A 23,264-nucleotide genomic window follows, 5' to 3' on the forward strand; every position below is an offset into this window, starting at 1 on the left:
CATATTCTTAAGACTACCATATTTTGGACAGTGAACTCAAATGTCAGTGTGTGAACTCAGTATCTTTAAGAAGCTCTGTGCCAGACTCAAATGACATTAGCAACCATTAAATATTCATATACGTGGAGAAAACCTTCAATGCAAAACACAGCACAGCAAAATTAGCTAAAGCACTTAAACATAAATTAAACAAAATGAACACTAATATTTCCAGAAGCTAATGAAACAAAGAGCTTTGAAAAATTAGAACAAAGAACTGTTTAGAGAATGGAGCAAAGTCTTGGCAATTAAATGGAGAATAAATCACATGATACAGTGTCACAGTCAAGCAGTCCTGGTTTGATTTGGTAACACAAGTCTCAGAGCTAGAAGAAATGTCTCAGGTGTTAAAATTTCTCATCTGTCAATCATCTTTTCATCTCCATCTACCTCCTGGATTGCCAAGGACCCAAGTTAGCTTGGCCAATACTCAACCTTCTCTAGGGTGTCCATAGTGATCAAACCATGCTTTTTCTTTTTGTTTGACTATTTAGACAAGATGTAGACAACATCTGATTTCGTAGAAGTGTGAAGATAGACCCATTCCTTAGGTTAGAGATTGGCCAGATGGAGAAAGCAGGCAGGCGAGTGTTTTCTATCAAACTACAAAAAGCTTGACCCTATTTGATTTCCGAACCTGGTGGCCACATGACTTCTCACAGATCTCGACAACTCCCGACATTTAGAGAACTGGTACTTCACCTTCCAGGAAATCTAACAGTCTGTAGACAACAGACAACTCGGCCACCCTTTCCCAGGCTTTCTCAACTATCAAAAACGGCATCACCTTGTTCTTTTACAGCTAGGTTTGCCATTGCTACACAATTTTCCATTAACTGCTTTTGACACTAAATAATGCAATTGGTTGTTAATAAAGTAATAACTATGTGACTGAGAAATCAGATAAAATTAGAATATATTTCAATCAAATTACAGAACACTAATATGTGTTTCATATAAGTTGCTTACTAGCATGAGTAGTTTGAGAAGTATTGACCAAACACACCAAACAACAAAATGAATGGAAATGTGTACTAACTGGGAAAAGGAGCTAAATTCATTACTCTTGGGTGAGTCAACATTTTAGGTAGTATTCCTGGATATTCTCAATGAATCAACTGATAGTCACAGAAATTAAATTGATAGTAATGTTCCTCCTATAACTAGCATTTTTCATTTATTGTTTTAAAGGTCTATCAGAAAATTAAAAATATATTGATTAAAATGAAGTAAATGAATATAAAATATTAATATTACTTTGCTGTGATTTGGGTTTACCTTTTAATCAAATGTCATTTTAATACAAATGTATTAGTTTATACTAAATTTCTTCCAAGAACAAAAATACTAGTTTATTGCTTATGCAGCATAGAAGTAATATAGTACATCATTGAAGTTACAAGAAATATCATCTTTCTATAAATTAAATGTTAATATAAGTATCTACCTTAGCATCCCCTTGTTTGATTCTGAGGTCAGAAAGGTAAGAAAGTAGGTTGCTTGTCACACAGTAATGTCCTAGAGGCTTTTATTGTTGGATAATCAATTTATTTTCTGGCATGTAAGATTTCAGAAATAAAAAACATTGCTATGTATCTATAAATATTAGCCTTTTGTTTGTGCAGATTGGTGTGGGAGGTCCTTCTGCTATGTGTTGCTTTTATTTATTAATTAATAAAAAAATGCTTGGCCCGGTAGCAAGGCAGAAGTTAGGTAAGCAGGGAAAGATAGGCAGAATGCTTGGGGAAAGGAGGCAGAGTCAGAGAGATGCCATGGAGCAATGGCCAGATCAGACGTGCTAAAATTTTGTGGGTAAGTCACTGCCACTTGTTAGGCAGAGGAAGATAGACCTATGTGACTTCAAGGTGTGGTAGCACACGCTTTTAATCCCAATGCCTGGGAGGCAGAGACAGGCGATCTCTGAGAGTTCAAAGACAGCCTGGTGTACAGAGTTACTTCAGGTCAAAGATACAGAGAACCTGTCTCAAAAAGCAAAAAGTTAAAAGTAAAAATAAATGAAATAGAGGTTAAAACAAAGCTGTACAAAGATGGAAAATACACAGAGAATCTTGATACTGTATGCTATTATGCTCTCTTTGAATTATTTGAATTCTGAGGAAGGAGCAACAACTGCTAAAAGATATTTATTTATAAATACTGCTGAACTAATCCAACATAGATATTTTGAATTTGGATCTAAGGATATGATACTTTGGAAAAGAGATTCTTCTTTTGTTTTCACAAAGGATGAGACACTGTTCATTTCTTCTATACCGATTTGGTATGATGGACCATGCCCTCCTGAAGGGTTGGTGTGAACACCTTCAGAAAATTGCTTCGCTCAACTGCCAACTGAGATGAAACTAGCACACAGGTTATACCATGAAAGACCTAATTAACAATGCCCCCATTCAGCAGGAAGCAGTTTGGAGAGAAAAAACTGTGCCAATGTTCCCAAATATGGTTTATAAACGTTCGTTTACATTTAAAGGGGGATATGATATAGGTATGAATAATTTGCATTGGTATAGATTTTGCTTTATTGATAGAGATTTAAGGTCAATTTTGTTATATGTATAAGTGTTTCTGATTTTGATTAAGGTATTGTGATTGTGTAGTTCATTTAAATATGTACTGTATAATTAAGAAATAAAGGTTGTTAATGGATAATCATCGATAATAGTAAAGCTTGTAGTCATGTTAGTTAGATTTTCTAGATATATAGAGATATATTTTAGATAGATATTCTTCATGTCTTTCAAAGATTACAGAATAGGACATTTAATGTTTTAATAACTGAGGACTTTTCATGACAATGAGACACTCTGCTCCTGGCAGCACCAATGTACTTCAAGAAGAAGATGGGCATCGAAGAGGCACCTTATGGAGTTTGATAGCCATTTGGGCAAGAAACTGCTCTTGCCTGGACTATTGCATAAACTGGACACAGAGAACATGCAGAGAGAGGACTTCTGAACTTGCCTAAGGTGAGATGATCTTTCGGGGTTCCTGATTCATGAAAGAGTCTGCGAGACATTCTGCAGGACACAACAAATAGTGACTGAACTGACTTTGAATTTTCCTGCTTTATGGAAATGTCTGATGGATACCATGGGCCTGAAGGCTGAAGATGGATGCCCCAACGGTACAGAGGAATTTTGGGTGACTATCCAGGCAGCAAGATGTCTCTGTCATTTCTAGAGTTTTAAAAGTTGCCTTTTTCTTGTTTGCTTAGGTAGTATTGTATCTTTCTGGAGTCTTTGATGGAGTTAAGAATAGTTAGTTATAGTTTTCCATAGTTATGATAAAGATTATTGTAACTTTTACTTGATAACTGTTTTGTTATATGTAATTTTGATATGTTAAAGTTAAAGCCTTTTTTTTTTTTGTTTAAACTGAAAAAGGGGAAATGATGGAGGAAGGTCATTGGCTAATAAAGGAACTGCCTTGGCCCATTTTATTGGTTAGAGGATAGGTGGGAGGAGTAGACAGAACAGAACGCTGGGAGAAAGAGGAAGTGAGGTCAGACTCGAAAGCTCTCCTCTCAGGAGCAGACGCCTGAGAGAGACGCCATGCCCCGCTCCCGGGATGAAGCTCCGACCCAGGATGGACATAGGCTAGAATCTTCCCGGTAAGCGCACCTTGGGGTGCTACACACAGATGATTAGAAATGGGCTTAATTAATATGTGAGAATTAGCCTAGAAGAGAATGGGCCAAGCAGTGATTAAATGAATACAGTTTGTGTGTTGTTATTTTGGGGCATAAGCTAGCTGAGCAGGTGGCCAGGGTGCTGGGAACGCAGCCCCGCCACTCCTATTACTACAAGAGAGATGCCATGGAGCCATGGCCAGATCAGACGTGCTAAAATTTTGTGGGTAAGTCACTGCCACTTGGTGATACACAGATTAATGGAGATGGGTTAAATTAATATGTAAGAGTTAGCCAATAAGAAGCTAGAGCTAATGGGTCAAGCAGTATTTTCATTAATACAGTTTCTGTGTGGTTTATTTTGGTTCTGGATGGCCAGATAAACAAGCAACTCCCCTAAAACAGCTGTTTTATTCTTCAATATGGTGAACATCTAGTTCTTTAAAGAGTCAGAGTACAAATAATCATAGATTAAAAGGAGTAAGGAAAAATAAGCCATGTAAAAATTAATAATTCACAGAGAGTCTGGATTATGTATATTATTTGTTATTTTTGATTTTTTTTTCCTGTGAATGAGCTAAGTACAGAGAGACATTTTATTGTATGGGCTGATAAGCTAAATCAGCATGTTTATTATAAAGGTATCATGACTTCCAAATTTAGGTCTAAGGATATGTTGCTTTGGAAAAGAAGTTCTTCCCTTGTTTCCACAGAAGATGAGAACCTGTGGATTGCTTCCAGACTGGTGTGGTTTGATGGAATAAGAACCCTTAAAAGGTCACCTTTAATGTCCTTCAAAAATTACTTTGCTCAATAAACAGCAGGAAGAAGTTTGGAGAGAACTGTGTCCACATTCCCAAATATTGTCTATAAATGTTTGTTTAAATTTAAAGGGGGACATGCTATAGAGTTGATACTTTGTATTGGTATGGATCTTCACTAATTGACATAAATTTAAGGTCAATTTTATTAAATGTATATTTCTGCTCTTGATTAAGTTTGTGCAGCTCATTTAAAAATGTTATATATAATTAAGAAATATAAGTTAATGGATACTCGTCTATAATAGGCAAGCTTATAGTCATGTTAGTTAGATTTTCTAAATGTACAAAAATGTATTTCAGATAGGTAGGTATTTTTCAAACCTTTCAAAGACTACAGAATATGTCATTTAAAATGTTTTATTAACTTAGAACTTTTCATGACAATGAGATACATCTGCTCCTGGTAGCACCAATTACTTCAAGAGGAAAATGGGCATTGAAGAGGCTCCTTATGGAGTCTGTTAGTCATTTGGATAGGAAACTGCTTTTGCCTGGATTACTTAACTGGACATGCAGGGCCCACAGAGAAATGACTGCTGAATTTTCCTAAAGGTGAGATGGTCCTTCAGGGTTCCTGCTACATGAAGGAGTCTGCCAGATGTTCTGCAGGACACAGAAGAAACTGACTGACAAATATAGGGGGAATTGTCTTTGCTGCTTCATGGAAAAGTCTTCTGGATACTATGGGCCTGAAGGCTGAAGTTGGGTGCCCCAATGGTACGGAAGAACTTTGGTTGGCTGTCCAGGTAGCGAGATGTCTCTGTCAATTCTAGAGTTTTGGAAGTTGCTTACAATGTACTTTCTATTTACTTAAGTAATATTATATCCTTCTGGAGTCTTTGATGGAGTTGAAGAATAGACAGTAACAATATAGTTTTTCTTAGTTATGATAAAAGATAAAGTAGATAAAATATTGTAAATGTAATTCTTGTTTGATACCTGTTTTGCTATATGTAATTTTATTATGTTAAAGTTAAAATCTTCCTTTTTATTTAAACATAAATGGGGAGGTAATGTGAGAGTCCTCCCCATCTGTGTGCTGTGATTACCATTAATGAATAAAGAAACTGCTTTGGACCTATAACAAGGTAGAACTTAGGTAAGCAGGGAAAGTGAGGCAGAATGCTTGGGGAAAGGAGACAGAGTCAGAGAAATGGCATGGAGCTGTGGCCAGAGTCAGACGTGCCAAAACTTTCCTGGTAAGCCACTGCCATGTGGTGATACACAGATTAATGGAGATGGGTTAAATTAATATGTAAGAGTTAGTTAATAAGAAGCGAGAGCTAATGGGCCAAGCAGTGATTTAATTAATACAGTTTCCGTGTAATTATTTCAGGTCTAAGCTATCTGGGCAACTGGGAACCAGCAAGCAGGCCTTCCTCCAACAACAGATATTTATCATATACACATGTTGGCTCTTTCTAATTTTTTTTGATTCCTTGTTCCTTAGCCACAACTCATGTTCTTATTTACTTGCTCACTCCTTCAAGGTCTTCCATTCATCCCTTTTCTGTGTTAATAATAGTCCATGTTAATAGTACGTCAATAGTAATGCCTTCTCTACACCCAGATCTCTTGTTTGTGGAACTGTCAGACTAAGACAACAGGGCCCTAGAACTGGAGACAGTCTTTATTCCTTTCAGACTCATCTCTGACTGAGCCTTTATTTCTGCTCAGCTCAGCTGGACAAATGAATACACCCCAAGCTTCTGTGCCTCAGCTCATAAATTAATTCCTTCCTGTTGCTTCAGTAAATTCTAGACCAAATCAGCTGCATTCTTGAGTTAATAACTTCAACTACTGTCTCCTCTTCACTGGGCCCAAGCAGCCCCCTGAGGATAGGTTCTGCTCTTTCCTGTCCATTTCTCCTCTCAGTACCTCCAGGAATAACAAACAGCATCTTCAGGAGATATGTTGCAAGCCCTTATTTTGCTTGCAGGAAAGACTGGAGGTGGGGTGGCAAAGATTATTTAAAGAGACAACATATTTACTATGATGGCAAGTATTGTGTGAGGAATGCCTTATAAGGAGTATTCTTTCTACTCATTAATAGTTCTAGCATACATCTCTCATAAGTAAGTCATGGTACACCTGACATCATACACTAATCTCTCCTGTGCCTTTTCTTCCTAGGATGCAGCCATCTCTCACAGGCCTGTCTCTCTCCATCCTTTATATCAGTCTAAACTCTACCCTCCTGTTAAGTCCCTGCTGAATCCACAGACCTTGTCTCATGCTGACTGTCTTACCCCAGGACCCTTCAGTCATTTGTCCTCCTTCTCAGTGAGGGATGAACAGGAGAAGTCCCCCACTCTCCTTAGTCAGGACACACACAATAAGGTGAGAATATTTTGCCCAAATGAGAATTTGTTCTTTGCTATGAAATGTTGGTGTGTTTAACTTCTAAAACTTATATATAATGAGAAAGTCTGGATAAGCACTTTGGATGCTTATGTTTTTAACATTTAAGTGTATTAGAACTGTGAAAATATGGATTGAGTTGTATTACTTTAAGTAGATAACAACTACTTACTGGGAGAAGTAACAGACATGTATTCTCTTTTTAAGTCTATCCCTGCCCTATGTTCCTCATTATTTCATGGTCTAACCCCAGTGTAGACATGTAAAGTAAGTTTCTAGAACTTTATATGGTAGCTAGATTAGTTTATGTTCTAGTCTTACTTCAATAACTTTAAAAGTTTAATTAATTACAGTGACTTGTTGAGGAGGCATAGCTGCAGACAGTGAGCAAAGAAATACGATTACTTCAGGTGTCTGCAAAATAAAGTTTTATTATATAATTTGCCCATTTACCTAATAATTTCTAATATCTATATCTATATATATCTATATATCACCAAGGGTTCAACACCTGGATATATGTGTATATATGCTAGTCTACAATATTTATTATAATATATTTATGATTGGCATTGGAGAACATTCATGTGGCCTGCTAGAAGTACACAGACCCAATGTGTGAACTTTGAGTAAGTACCTGTTCCCTTTCAAATGTTTTAAATAATATAGTTTATGAATGATTATTTTGGGAGTCTGGTTAGCTGGGAAATAAACAAGCGGCCTATTCCAACAAATACTGTAGCTACTCTCTGCTTATAAATGATCATGCATGATAGATTATGGTCATATTTTATATTTCAGTTATATTAAACAGCTTCATCTTTTGATACCTTTGTGGTGCTAACTGCAACTATCCAGCAATATGAGATATAGTATTATATTCCTAGTTTAACTTTGCTTTTCAAGGCTATGAAAAGCAGCACACAAGAATCACAAGCATTCAAGTTTTGCAGACTTGCCTATAGTAGCCAGTTTATACTGGAAGGGTCATTTGACTCCATGAGATTGGTATCAGCAAGGGCCGTATAAGTGATGACCTATTTCAGAAGAGAAATTGAAAGGTAAAGGCTGTGTATGAACGAGAAAATCTTCACGAATAGATTTTTTCTTTCTGAGTCTAAGAATCCTTTATATAGAGCAAAAAACCATTCATATCCAAAATACTAAAAACATCATCTTGTAGTAAGAGTATTTTTCAAGGAAGATTTAATTGATTAGTCATATATTCCTATTTCTCATATTAAAATATATCTATTACTAAATTGTATAGGTAAGTTTAAAAATATGTCATAGTTGTGCATTAATATTTCAGTATTACCAGCATTTCTTGTTGACCTGAAAAATCTCCTTCCCTGGAGTTGTAAAACACAATCTGCCATGCAAGTGAACTTTCTCCTAACGTGCTAATATTACTCCCCAGTTTGACCTTACAACTTTACCTACAACCAGATCTTTCCACTATTCTTCTGAAGAACTCTCTGGGAATGTTTGCTGAATGTGACTTGATTGTTCAGTCTTCGTGGTTTGTCATCTAGTAGGACTTCAGCATTCAGCAGGCTGTCATTCTTTTGTTGAAGCTGCAGTGTACCCTTCTAAAAATTTCACCAGACTCTTTATATCTTTTTTTTTTTTTTGATTTTTCGAGACAGGGTTTCTCCGTAGCTTTTGGTTCCTTTCCTGGAACTAGCTCTTGTAGACCAGGCTGGCCTCGAACTCACAGAGATCCACCTGCCTCTGCCTCCCGAGTGCTGGGATTAAAGGCGTGCGCCACCACCGCCCGGCTGACTCTTTTATATCTTAAACTTTGACCCTGGTTCGTTTCCTCCATTCTTACTTTTTAATTAGAAGTCCAAAATGAGGTCACACTACATCATATGATAAAGTTCTCACGTTCTGATTTCATCTTGTTCTGAGTTGCCTTATCCATCTTCCTTTACTTTTTTTTGTCTCTGGTAAAAGGAAATCCATACCTTTTGGTTCTTTCCATTAACCTGAAAAACTATAAACTAGTGGGTAAGGGAATATTGCTTCTGCTTAGGCTATCTGAATTTATTTCTTGATTCCACCCCTTCCAGATATCCTCATATTTAGTGAGTAATTCATCTTCTGCATGCTTGTTTTCACATCTTTTAAAATGAGGATTGTATTAGTAACCAGTTATTAGACCCTATAAGAGCAGGATTAAAGCATGTTGACATATAACAAAAGACCCAAAACACAGTAATCATGCACAGGCAAGATGTCATATGACAGATCTTTGAATTGACATTTCCTCTGCCCTCTTGTGTTTTCTTTAATCTTTTCTTCACTGGGTGTTTTCTTGTTACACAAAGGAAGCTTAGACAAACAAACAAACAAACACACAACACAACAACAGGAAACTTCTCTATACAGTCTCTTCACAATACCTTCCTTCCTTCCTTCCTTCCTTCCTTCCTTCCTTCCTTCCTTCCTTCCTTCCTCCCTTCCTCGCTCCCTTCCTCTCTCTCTCCCTATCTCCGCTTCTCTTTCCTTTTTGTTTTTTTGTTCTCATAATGGGCAGTAGTCACTCTCTCCATGACTGACTCATTCTTGAAAGCATTCGAATTTTGCTCCTCCCACTGAACTGAAATTACTCTAACAAAGTTAAGTTGGTTGTTAGTGAAAGTTCTCCAGACCTCTGTCTCTTTTCACCTCTGTAGTGATTGATTGCTTTTCTTCTTTATCGAGTGTCTCTTGTTTGCTTGTTGCCTCTTCTTTATCTTCTCCATGACTGGCGATTGAACCAAGGATTTATCTATACTGGGATTTTTTTTTCCACTTAGCTACACCTCAAGTCAATATTTTACTTTATTTTGAGAGAGTGTCTTGCTAAGTTCCTCAGTCTAGGCATTAACCTCTGGTCCTCCTATTTTCTGCCTGCTGAGTAGCTGGGAGTGTAATCTATGGGTCTGATGTACTCTATACCTGGTTAGGCTGTTGCACTTCAGATATCTGACCACTCACAGATTTTTAGTAATTATCCCAATGTTGGTGGGTATGAAACCCACATTTCCAGTTTTACTTCTGCATTGATAACAAGTTTTTTACCCCTATCTGCTTGCTCATCACCTCCCCTCATGTGGTAGTTTGAATGAGAATGTCTCCTGTACATGCAGATACTTGAATATGTGGTCCCAGTTTGTGGCACTGTTTGGTTTAGGAGGTGTGTCCTTGCTGCATGAATTATGCTACAGTGAGCTTTGGGAACTCAAAGACTCCTGTTATCTCCAGTGTACTCTGCTTCCTGCATGTGGTTTAAGATATGAGCTCTCAGTCTGCTGCTTCTCTTGCATTTCCTGTCTGGTACCCTTCTTTCCAACTATGAAGGTGATGGCCTCTTTTCCCCCTGGAACTATAAACCCAAAGAAACTCTTCCTTCCATAAGTTGTCCTGATCATGGTTTTTATATTGTTTATTTATTTAATTGCATCAATAAAAATATAGCTTGAAAAACAAATTGGCATTTTACCCTCATTCATTTTATTGGAAACTAGTTTGTATTGATTCCTTATTTCTGTCATTAATATCATAATTCTGAAGTCCTAGGACTGAAAGTTGGGTCCATCTATTATAATTCTTCTCCCTTTCACTTTGTCCTGGTAGCTGGTAAATTCCTAGGTTGAACGGGATCCTCTGGCTGTGCAGTATTATTTCTCACTGTTCTGTATTTCCGGGCTACTTTATTTAAAATCTAGGTATACTGTCAGCACCCCTTACATCCAGTTCCACACAGATTTCTCCCTTAGAAAATTATCTATTTTCTCCCTGATGGGTATAAACATTTGTATATTTTGAATCAGACAAATCATGCCCCCTTTTTAGAGACGTTTCTTCATGCAGCATTTAAAGTTATCCTTTTCCTTTTCAATCTCTACAATCCTTGTCTATGTCAAGCACTTCATGTGCCATTATATGTGGATGTGTTTCTTGTCTGAGCTTTGCTTGTTCATCTACAACATGAAACACTTTGACATGATGTTTTCCACCTTACTAGGCATTGCAACAAATGTGTGTTCATGATGAAAAGTCTCAAAATGACCCCTTTTCCTCACTGAAAATCCAAATGCTAGATTAACCTCAGTTACTTCTTTAGGCAAATACTAAATCTGAATCAACTTATGGTCTACCAATATGTTTAGAATAATCTTAGTAAACTGAAGAGAATTTCTTTGTTAAAAGTTGCATCTGATCACCAGCTCTTGGGATTCTTTAGTAAGAGAATACTGGTAGACAGAGAAGCAGGGGGGTGAATATTTGATCTTCTCTTGCTGTATGTAGATTCTGAAATCTTTTGAGGGGGGGTTCCCCATTTCTTTAGGGCATCTGACCAAAAGCGGATGGCACCTTGCCTTGTCCTACATTCATTTTGGTGGCATACCCTCACAGGATTTCCGTTAGCTGCTTCTCTGCCTCTTTTAGAGCACTTTGTTTTCTGTATACAGGAGCAGGCAACTCTAAGGCTGTCTCAGCCACATGTCCTTCATTCCTCTGTCACTCTACTTTTGCTACCAGAATCCACAAGTATCTGTACCTGTGATCGCCCTTAGCTAAACTTGATTTGTGTTTGACGATGAAAAGGAATGTTATTTTGTCTATACATGACATTTGTGTTGGAGTGAGTGCTGTGCATGGATGTGGAAGTCAGAGGACAACTTATGGTTTTGTTTCTCCCCTTCATTCTTCACGCACGTCTCAGGGATCAGACTCGGGTGTTCAAGCTTTAAAACAGCAGGTGCCTTTACTCACAGGTCAGCCCATCAACCCCTAAACTTAATTACAAGCAGCCTCAAATGCTATCTGCACTTCATTTGATTTTCTAGTTGTTTGTGGGCATGCCCTAAAGAGGAAAATTCATGTAATTAATGCATCTTCTTATAACTGATCTTCAGTTAAGTTAGAATCACATCCAGGCTTGTCTGAGTATATTAGAGATGGTTATCTAAGTGTAACACAAATTTAATTGATCTTATAAATTAAAACTCAGAATCAAATATTAGGGGGTGAAAGCTGAAAGATGAGAGAATCAGAGCAACCAGCAACTAGTACTTAGCTCTCCCTCACACCGGATGGGGAAAGATCCTGTCTCCACGAATCCTCAGAATGAATGCATTGTGCTTCTGTCTCCTCCTGCCTTATATTCTTCTCTCCGCCCAGCCATGTCACTCCTGTCTTCACCTCCCTAATACTCGTATTAAAGGCATGTAATCCCAAGTACAGGTATCAACGGTGTGAGCTTTGTTTCACTTTTAGACTGAATCAATCTTGTGTAGCCCAGAGTGATCTTGATCTTACGGAGAGCTTTCGGCCTCTGCCTCCCCGGTGCTGAAATTAAAGGTGTGTGGCTAACTAGTATGACTAGCTCTGTACTCTGATCTTCAGGCAAGCTTTATTTGTTACAGGACAAACAAAATATCACCACATTGGAAGATGGAGGACCCACCCTTAATATGGGCAGCATGGGTAGTACCATCCCATAGGCTGGAGTCTAGGACTGAATAAAAAGGGAAAGGGAGCATCAGTCAAACTGCAGCATTCTCTTTCCCTGCTTCCTGGTCTGAATCATAGACTGAGCTTTTCCTATTGTGACTTCCTTGCAATGATGCATACTGTTTTCAATGGGGACCCAAAATGAACTTTTGTCCCCATAAATGTGACTTGTCAGATATTTGGTCATAGCAATCTGAAAAGTCACTGGTGCACATGAGCTCCCAGTTGGTGAGCAAGGCAGTTCTCTGCTTCCTCTCTCATACTATGCTGGGGTGTTTTTTCTGCTGATCTGCCTGGTGTGGTTTATTGTATACTGTTCCTATAATTCATGATTTTATTATTTAGGATGGGCCCTAAATCTAGTGTTGGGGGTCTTACATAAATAGGCAAAATAGCTGAGTTAGACTTTTCTTTGTCATGAACTACAATGCTGTTGGCTGGGAATTTATTGTCAATGGATCAGTAATATATAAATTTTAAGAAACATGAACACATATAACACAAGTTTTTTTTTTTTTTTTTTTTTTTTTTTTTTTTTTAGTTTTTCGAGACAGGGTTTCTCTGTAGCTTTGGAGCCTGTCCTGGCACTAGCTCTTGTAGACCAGGCTGGCCTCGAACTCACAGAGATCCGCCTGCCTCTGCCTCCTGAGTGCTGGGATTAAAGGCGTGCGCCACCACCGCCCGGCGACAAGTTATTTATTGATTAGTTTATACATAGGTGAATAGCAATAACTGGTTGTCTATTTGTTTAGATTCCACAGAGAAGAGAATTATTTTGGGAATGAATGCCAAACAGGTTGTAGAAATGGGAAACTGACACAAAGAAGGCATCCGGTTAAGGTTATATTGGCAAACAAGCTGTCATTGTGGAGGAACTCTAAAGAAAAACAAACAAAAAACAGCGAAGGGTACATCGCTTGGAACAATGCCTACTGAGAGATGGGGGCAGAAATATTGAGAATAAGTTGAGGCTGTACCAGGAAAGAGGAATTGGGTTGAGGAACAACACTAAGTCCTAGAGAGAATGACTGGCAGGCAAGGAAAGGCCCAGGTGAACAGCATGAGCTCACGTTAAAGGAGAAGATGCCGTGTGTAGACACGGATGTATCTTTTCTCACCTGTTCTTATACTTTGTTTATTTTTTTTTCCAAGACAGGATGTCTCTGTAGCTTTGGAGCCTGTACTGGAACTAGCTCTAGTAGACCAGGCTGGGCTCGAACTCACAAGGATCCACCTATCTCTGCCTCCTGAGTATTGGGATTAAAGGCATGCACTACCACTGCCTGGCTACTTTGTAACTACTTTTGAAGTCTGAAATAAAATGAAATGAAATTGTTGCCCTGGCAATGCTGAAGCATGCATGGGAAATTTGTGTATGGCGGTTTTGTTGAACTTGTCCACATTGGGTTTCATGGTTGATGAGGACAACTGACCAGGATTTTCCCTCAAGGGGGCACCAGATCTCATTACAGATGGTTGTGAGCCACCCTGTGGTTGCTGGGAATTGAATTCAGGACCTTTGGAAGAGCAGGTAGTGCTCTTAAGCGCTGAGCTATTGAAGTCTAGGCTTCCTCATATCAAAACTCTGGCTATCAAAACTCAAGAGTGGGTTTGAGAACATGGCTCAGTGGTAGAATCTACAAAATCACCTCCAAATCTCAGGGACCAAAAAAATTCTCATGCTCATTTCCTTTGTTTTAGGTGTTTTATTCATACTATTGGTCCTGCTAAATAATGAGGGGGACAGGGGATAGATGTGTCTGGGCATGCGATGTAAAGCTATATCTCATCTGTGGTGATTTCCTCCAATTTTGTTTCTCTTTTGCAATGGACTTTAATATTTTTACCTTTCAGGGCAGGAAGGTGTCATGTGTAGCATCTGGGCTTCTGTCTTGATTGAGGCTTATTGTGGTAGGTCCTCTACTATCCTCCATGCCAGAAAATTCAGGCCATGAAGAAGATGACACTTAGTAGGACCATTCATATGATTCCATGGCCTCTTCCCTGCTCTTCTCGGCCTTCAGTTGAAAACATGCAGGAAGTGGTTAAGCAGACAATTTAGCATCCTGTATAACTCTGTTTTCTCTCTCCATCTTCTGCCTTATCTCTCCTGCTTTCTATTCCCATAATCTCACAATATGTCTATCTAACTTTATTAGTCAGCCTGAAATTCTAATTCTTCTGGCCTACTTTAAGCACCTCACATCCATCACTCAGTTGTCTGCACTCTTTTTTTTCATATTCCAATTATTTTATCTTCCTTTTATTTTGCACAGCGAAGGCAGCGTGGACAGAAAGTTATACCTCAGTTCTTTCTTTCAGTTCCTATAACTGTTTCTTTCAGTTCCTACAACTCTTGATAGCAACAAGCCAGAAAGATTGTGTGAAGCCCCTGCTGGGTGAGAACTAAATGTATACAGTCTGCAAGGGGCTCCTGATCTGCCCACAGGGTGGCAGTTAGGATTTCCTCAGCAGTAAGGTGCCATTACTGGGAAAACTTGAATGGTTTACAAGCAAGAATAGGATCGGCAGCTATGAAGCCACAGGAGAAAATCCACAGGAGAAAATCCACAGGCACTCTTGCAAGTATCTTCTCTTCCTGTTTTCAAAACTACGTCTTACTTTTGTGCCTTGGTAACGACCATGCAACCATTTTATTTCACTTTCATTTCTAACAATACATCACCATTCCTTACAACATGCTCAGCTTTGTTTTATTGAGTTTGCTCATATCCCACCAAAGACATACAGATGAAGAGATTTCTTTGTATACATATATTCCCCTTAAGCAAACTACTATTGTAATCTATTATATGTACATTCTCGATGTACCAGCTAGCTCTAGTTTTTCTACCACTTTAGATTTAAATATCTCCTCTATTGTCTCTGGAGTAGCCTGCTTGGAAACAACAACCATGGAAACCCAAAGGAAGAAACAAAGACTGAGTATCACAACTTTCACCTCAGGACCATTCCACACTCATGTTATTCTTGTTTGGAGTCCCTCACACCCTTGACCATAACCACCCACACGTCTTTAGCCCCTACTTTCCCCAAGATGAAGACGGTAGGATTTCTCAAATAGCTGGGGAAATACAGTTACTGTGTCGATAATTTGTATTTTAATCAGTTTGGTGCTTTAAAAAACATTCAGGGCAGGGAACTTGGTCTGCTCTTCGGGCTGATGAGAGAGGGGGAGTTGATTGGGGGAGGGGGAGGGATATGGGAGGCGGTGGCGGGGAAGAGACAGAAATCTTTAATAAATAAATAAATAATAACAAAAAAACATTGACATGGGCATTTATTTTGAGGCAGTTTATATTTAGAAATGTTTGATCTGTTCTGTAACAAACCATTTCTCTCAGTAAATACCAATTTTAATAATGATAATGTCAATTACTTCAGAGTCCCCTTTTGTTATCAAGTATTCTGGTTTCATTAGTAATGGTAATTACTCTGAGTGAAATACGGGCTAAAACTCAAGTGCAATGCCTGCTTAAGATATATGTTGCTGAATTTCTTTTGGTGAATCATTAAATTATTTTATATCTACATTTGAAAAAGTGATTTAACCCCGTGGTGGAAAATAAAATCTTCTGATTGTTACCAGGATCAAGTGAAATTTTACTTGCACACTCCAAGGTTAGTATTGAATTTAATTCACGTTTCCAGAAATTACTTATTAATATGAATTTGGTGCTGGAATGAAAGAAAATCCATCAGTTTAACTGAGAAGACGTCCTTTCCCTTAGTGCAGCATATTTCCTTCCAATACACCATTAATTCACACGTGTTTCTTGTTATTTGTTCACCCCCTGTTTTTGACCTCAGAAGCCCCCCCTGAGTACTTGAATTTTATGTTCTCCTTGTTGACATTTGGTTGTTCTCTTAGTGTTTTCTCTCTCTCTCTCTACACACACACACATACACTTGCACGCACACACATACACAGACACACAGAGACACACAAATCCATTCTTACCACAAAGGAAATAAAGATGGCTTATTATGAGGCCTAATTGGAGTGACTCTGGCCTGGAATCGTAAACTTAAGCTGCTCCAAATTTGATGGAAGCTGTTTCATGAAATTTTTATAGTAACAGAACACAGAAAGCCATAAATGAAGCCATTTTAAGAAACATGTTAGTGGAACTCTCAGAGAAGCAGGTTACAGTCAGGTGGAGAAATCCACTAAGTGCTTCAGAGACTGTTGACAGCAGTCTTAGCACGTTAATTGGTGGAGAAAAGAGTTTTGCTAATACTGTCTAAAATTTATATATGTTTACTACAATGCTTACCGAGGTGGGCAAGAAATAGCTCTTTAGAGGCTACAGACAGCCCGAGATACACAGTAACTGGGCTCTAGACCTGCACCATTCCAACCCCTCCACAGTCACAAGCTTTAACCAGCCCTTCAGCCTTCGCAGCTACAGCATCTTTCCAGGAGTTCTTCTTCACAATATAATTCAACCCACACAAATGCCATTAGCTATATCAGTCTTTAAACTATAATTTCTCTCTTCTGGTTTATAATTTCAGAATATTTGGTTTGGTTTTGATCCCTAAATGGAGACAACTGCATCAGAAATATTGGTAAACTAGAAGACCACAAGTTCCCAACCCACATAGAATTTTTGCAAGTGGATTATAATATGAATATTACATGTGCATTATACAAAGGATGAGTTAAATGGAGCACCTCTGAAAGGAGATTTCTTCTGATATTTTAACAAAAAATATTGATGAACAGAAGGGGAGACTGGCTGGAAACCCCTATAGTAATGCAAACCTTTACCTACTTGTGGTTCAAAGGCTTTGGACAGCTTTGAAACCACTTGTCTCTTTAAGGTCAAATGTACATATTTAGATTTAGAGACACGAAGCACAGTTAAGAATCAAGCAGGACATTGAGATAAGCTTTGTTTCAAGATAATAAAATGAATGTCAAGGGAAACAATTAGGTTCAAAATCATGAAAACCTTGTCTAACTCATAATCCAATTCTCTTCCCAAACAAGGAGTATAGGTGGTGTTTATTTTATACTGAAATCTAGGAGCCTTGTAATCTAAAAGTACACAAAGCATAACTATTTATTTGTGTCACAAAGATTTATGGAATCTCCAGTAGGCAAAAGCCCTGGCTGACCAGTGCTTCCCATTCCAAGAGGAGCAAGGAAAAAGAGGCAAGTATAGCTTAACTAGGAATTTGTTTTCTATGTAGGAAAAAAACAAACAAACACAAAACAAAAAAAAAACAAAGTAAGAAATTAAATGAGAAAAACAAATGAGGACAATCACCATGCAGATGCTCTGACATCTGTGAGGGCTCAAACTCTTCTGATGAATCAGGGCTGACTAAGGAAGGGTGTGACCCGGGATGGGACATGAGATGAGAACAAATCAATGGCCTGACCCTTGCTGGGTGGGAGGGAGCAGCAGGAGGGGAGAAGACAGCAACTCTGAAAACTGAAATGGTTCACCCGAGAAGATGAACCTTAGTGCAGCATAGGTCTGGGTCTGGTGTGGAAGGAGCGGGTTTTCAAGAATCCTGGGAGTGGGGATCAAGAAGTCAGATTCCTAGATGGACTTCCACATTTGTCTGCTGCTTGAATGGGAGGAGAGTCTGGGGAGAGCATACCAAGCATGTGGTTTAGTGAAGTTTTCCACCAGAAAGCAGAGGCATTTCAGTATTGTACATGTCTCAGTGGTAGTTTGGCATGTATTGAAGAGGCTCTGAAATGTGATAAAAAAGCTAATATTAGGAAAAAAAAACCCAATTTGATATTTACTCTACAGATTGGTATTTTATCTAAATTTCAAAGCAATTGTGAGGTGGGTTTCATTTTCTCTATACTTGAGGAAACAGGAACAGAAAGCATGGACACTTTGCATAATACTCAACAAGATAACAAAATCTGGTGCTGGACTAGTTGCTCTTCAGAGATTCTCTGACAAACCTTGCCAGTCAAACAGCTTCACTATCTCACGTTGCTATGACCTGCAGATCATAAGCTTCCATCTGCTTCAGCAAGGCACTTTGTTGTATTTTATTTTTACATCCCAACCAAAGTTTCCCCTCCCTCCCCTCTTCTTAGTCCTTCCCCTCAACTCTGCATTCACTTATCCTCTACTCTTTCTCTTCAGATACGGGCAGGCCTCTCATGGATATCAGCCAATGTTAGTTTAAAAGGTGTAGTGAGACTATGAACCTCTTCTATTAAGGCTAGATGAGGCAATCCAATAGGAAGAAAGGGTCCCAAAAGCAGGCAACAGATTCAGAGACATCCCCTGCTCTCACTGTTAGGAATCTCACATGAAGACCAAATTACACAACTGTAGCATACACACAGAGGGACTAGGTCAGTCTCATGCAGGTTCAGTTTCTGTGAGCTTCTATGAGTTCAGATTAGTTCTTTGGGTTTTCTTGTGGTGCCTTTGACACCACTGGGCCCCACAATCCTTCTTCCCCTTCTTCTGCAGGATTCCCTGAGCCCTGCCTAAAGAGTGGCTGTGCGGTTCTGTCTCTGTTTCTATTAGTTGTTGGGTGAGCCCTGTCTGATGACAGTTGGGCTAGGCACCAATCTATGATTATAACAGAATATCATGAGGAGTCATTACATCGTCAGCCCCTTTTTTTCCATTCGTGTATGGCTCCATCCGAAGTTTCTGGGGTATCCTGCCTCTGGCTCCTAACTCTCGGAGCAGGGGATTCCCTTTCTGGGTATGGATTTCCAGCTGTGCCGGTCATTAATTGGCCACTCCCACAATTTCTGCATCATCTTTACCCTAGCAAATCTTTTAGGCAGGACAAATTGTAGGTCAAAGGATTTGTGCCTGGGTTGATGTCCCAGACCCTCCACTGAAATCTTACTTGGTTACAGGAGATGGTTCATTCAGACTTTGTATCCCCTATTTCTAGGAGTCTTAGCTAGGTCACTTTCATAGATTCCTGGGAGTTTGCACTGCTCTAGGTTTCTATCTTATCCCTGAGATACCCCCAGATGCCAGTTGTCTCTCCCAGCACTCTCTCCCTCCATCTTCTCTCACCTGATCTCTCTCATTTCCATCCCCATTCCCCCTTCTAGGCCCCTCCCCCTCATCCACTGGCAATGCCCATTCTATTTTCCCTTCAAAATGCTGTTTAATGTCTCTAGGTCTGTGGGTTGTAGAATGATTTTTCTTTACTTTAAGGCTAATATTTACTTGTGATTGAATACATATGAAAAAACCAGGATAGTTTCAAATATTCCTATACAGTAAGAGAACTGGAGGTATCACTAATTCCCGATTTACAGGTGTACTACAGAGAAATAGTAGTAAAAATTGAGTGGTATTGGCATAAAAATAGATTGAGCAATGGAATCAAATCAAAGACCCAGTACTAATCCACATACCTATGGACACCTGATTTTTTAAAAAGAAGCTAGAAATATACAATGGACCAAAGAAAGCATCTTCAAAAAAAAATGGAGCTGGCATAACTGATGTCAACATGTAGAAGAATGCAAATAGAACTATATCTATTACCCTGCACAAAAGTCAATCCCAAGTGGATCAAAGAAGACCTCAACATAAAATCAGATATATTGAACCTGATAAAAGAGAAAGTGAAAAATTGTCTTGAATGCATTGGCATAGGAGACAACTTCTTGAACAGAAAACAAAATGTTCAGGTACTAAGGTCAGCAATTAACAAATGGGACCTCATGAAACTGAAAAGCTTCTGTAAGGCAAAGGACATCATCATCAATATGGTGGACAAACAGGCAACCCACAGAAGGGGAAAATATTTTTACCTATGAGAGAGGGCTAATATTCAAAATACATAAAGAACTCAAAAAACTAGATATCAACAAAAACTAGACATCAACAAATAATCCAGTTTAAAAAATGAGGTATAGATCTAAACAGAGAATTCTCAGAAGAGGAATCTCAAATGGCTGAGAGACACATAAGGAAATGTTCAACATCCTCAGCCACTAGGGAAATGCAAATCAAAAGAGCACTGAGATTCTGTCAGAAAGGCTAAGGTCAAAACACAAGTTAAAGTTCATGCTGGAGAGGATGTGGAGCAAGGGGAACACTCCTCCACTGCTGGTGGGAGTGCAAACTTGCATAGCCACTTTGGAAATCCATACAGTTTCTCAGAAAATTGGCAATTGATCTATTTCAAGACCCAGCTATACTTCTCCTGGTCATATACCCAAAGGACACTCTTCCATATCACAAGGACACTTGTACAACTATGTTCACAGCCCATTTACTTGTAATAGCCTAGATATCCCTCAACTGAAGAATGGATAAGGCAAATGTGGTACATTTACACAATGGGCTATTATTCAGCTATTAAAAAGAGTGACATCAGGAAGTTTGCTAACAAATGGATGGAAGTAGAAAAGACCTTCTTGAAAAACAATGCACCTTTTAACATAGGATCAGAACTCAATGGAGACCACCTTCCTGCCTTCAACAACAGAGAACTATGGGAGCAGATAGCATAGAGTGGCAATTTTCATTTATGGGTCACAACTTCTTTGGGAGTTAAACTATCCTTTCCCAAGGGTTGCCTAAGACCATCAGAAAACTGATATTTGTAATACTAATACAATTCACAACAGTAGCAAAATTACAGTTATGAAGTAGCAATGAGAATAATTTTATGGTCTGGGGCCACCACAACTTGAGGAACTGTATTAAAGGGTCACAGCATCAGGTAGGTTGAGAACCACTGCTGTAGAGTGACACCCAGAGTTATGGCATGAGCTCTGGACAGGGTCTGGGGTTGTCATCAACCCCAAAATACTTCCTACATGCTGCCTCCAGACCCCAACCTCCAGTCTTCTTTGGGTAAGAGAATGTATCAGGGGAGGAAGAGGTGGGAGGATTCTTGAGCTCAGGACTTTAAGAACAACTTACACAAGAAGACTGAAAGAAAAAAAAAAGAAATAAATACACGAAACAAAAATAATGTACTTTGGCAGTCACTTTATTGAAAAAGGTCATTTAGTAAGTTGGAGGCAAAACTGCCTCTAACTACCTCATTAATCATGCTTGCTTCACTTTACCTGTATACACAAGTAGAGACCTGTCTGAGTGAATACACCAAGGTAATTTGTTTTTGATCAACATAGAGATAAATGGCCTTGCTCTCAATTTGAAAACTTTTCTGACAATTTTTAGAGATAATGGGAATTGGATGACTATTAGGATGCTTCAGAAAAGAAAAATCTTTCTGGTGGGTGGAATAGCACATTTTATCAAACTCAAAATGGGTTTTTAATGTTCAGAAGTTTTCAGGAAAGAGGAGCAGAGGCAGTGTTTCAGAATGGATGAACTCTTTCAATGTGCTCATTAAGAACACTCTGTTCAACTGGCTAAATCAGATGAATTGGACTTTTAACATTAAAAAATGAATGTCAATGAGCAGGTATTTTTAACAGATGCACTTGTGCAATTGAAGTTCTTACGTTAGACTCTTTGCCAGAGGGCAGAGTATGTCAACATAGTAAAAAACCCTTTATAACAGCTTGCCATGTGAAATGGGAGTGGCTGTTGTTATCCTGAAAATGTTCTTAATTTAATTACAAAATAATTGACTTTTACATTTCTTCTGGGAAGCTGAGAATAATTTATTATTTAATTCATATTTCTCTTTTTTGTTTAATTTTTGTGACAAAAACATCTGTCACCGAGATCGTTTGTTGTGTGGCATTAGGTATGTAGTATCTATCTAAAATGTTTCACTGTGGCATTTATTTTTGCTTTTATTCTTTTTTCATTAAAAATAGTTTTTCCATACAATATATTCTGATTACAGTTTTCTTTCATCCAGCTACTCTCAGATCCTTCCCTTTTGCCTATCACCCAAATCCTTACCCTTTCTTCCTTTCTCTCTCTCTCTCTCTCTCTCTCTCTCTCTCTCTCTCTCTCTCTCCATAGTGTCCACTTGTGGGTCTCTGCATTTGTTCCCATCTACTGCAGGAAGAAGCTTCTCTGATGATGGCTGACCAAGATACTGGTATAGCAGAATGTCATTAGGAGTCATTTTATTGCTATGCTTCTTCAGCAGAATGTTTTTTGGTTTTCCCCTAGGTCCCTGGCCTCTGTAGTCTCAAGTGTTTGGCCATCTGAGCAATGTCATAGATGGGTTCCATCTCATGTAGTAGACCTTTAATCCCATCAAATATTGATTGGTTAATCTCACAAGTTTTGTGCTACTATTGCAGTAACACGTCTTTTTTTCTACACACACACACACACACGCACACACACACACACACACACACACACACTTCATTTATTCATTTTATATCCCAGCTGCAGCCTTCCCTGCATTCTCCCCTCCAACCCTCTCTTTCCTGTTCTTCACCACCCCAATCTTCTCCTCTTCCATCTCCATCCAGGAAAGAGAAGACCTCCTATGTGTACCAATAAAACATGGCATATCAAGTTGCAGTAAGACTAAGCATCTCCCCATGTATTAAGGCTGAGCAAAGTAACCCAGTATGTTAAGTAGGGTCCAAAAAGTCAGTAAAAGAGTTGGAGACAACCACTGTTCCCACTCATCACATAAGAAGACCAATGATTCAACTGTAATATATATGCAGAGTGCCTAGGCCAGTCACTTATAGGCGGGTTGCCCTTGTAGATCAAAGGTTTAATATCTGGATTGGGGTTTACCTTTCTTCTTTGGTAGCAAACAAAAACATATAAAAAATATCATCTCCCAGGATCAAGTAGACTTTATTCCGGAGATGAAGAGATAGTTCAATAAACATAAATCAATAAGCCTACTTAGTCATGGTGGATGATCTTTTTGATGTTTTCTTGGACTTGATTTGTAAACATATTTTTTTGAAAAATTTTGCATCGATGTTCGCCAAA

At 38.7% G+C, this 23,264-nt stretch overlaps 1 protein-coding gene across 24 annotated transcripts in view; it reads left to right on the forward strand.

The window, feature by feature from the left end:
* Window positions 1-23,264, forward strand: part of LOC121466166 (muscular LMNA interacting protein) — a 233,038-nt gene that overhangs the window by 187,991 nt on the left and 21,783 nt on the right. For 22 of the 24 annotated variants that reach the window (XM_041679752.1, XM_041679759.1, XM_041679765.1 and 19 more), the window contains one exon: window positions 6,646-6,852. The exons of the other annotated variants lie outside the window; for them this stretch is intronic. In XM_041679752.1, the coding sequence (XP_041535686.1) occupies window positions 6,646-6,852 (207 nt within the window). The remainder of the gene's footprint in view (window positions 1-6,645; window positions 6,853-23,264) is intronic. 24 annotated transcript variants of the gene reach the window in all.

The sequence above is a fragment of the Microtus oregoni genome, unplaced genomic scaffold (assembly GCF_018167655.1).
Source record: "Microtus oregoni isolate MIOR12 unplaced genomic scaffold, Mior012 000032F_ref0000030, whole genome shotgun sequence".
NCBI lineage: Eukaryota > Metazoa > Chordata > Mammalia > Rodentia > Cricetidae > Microtus > Microtus oregoni.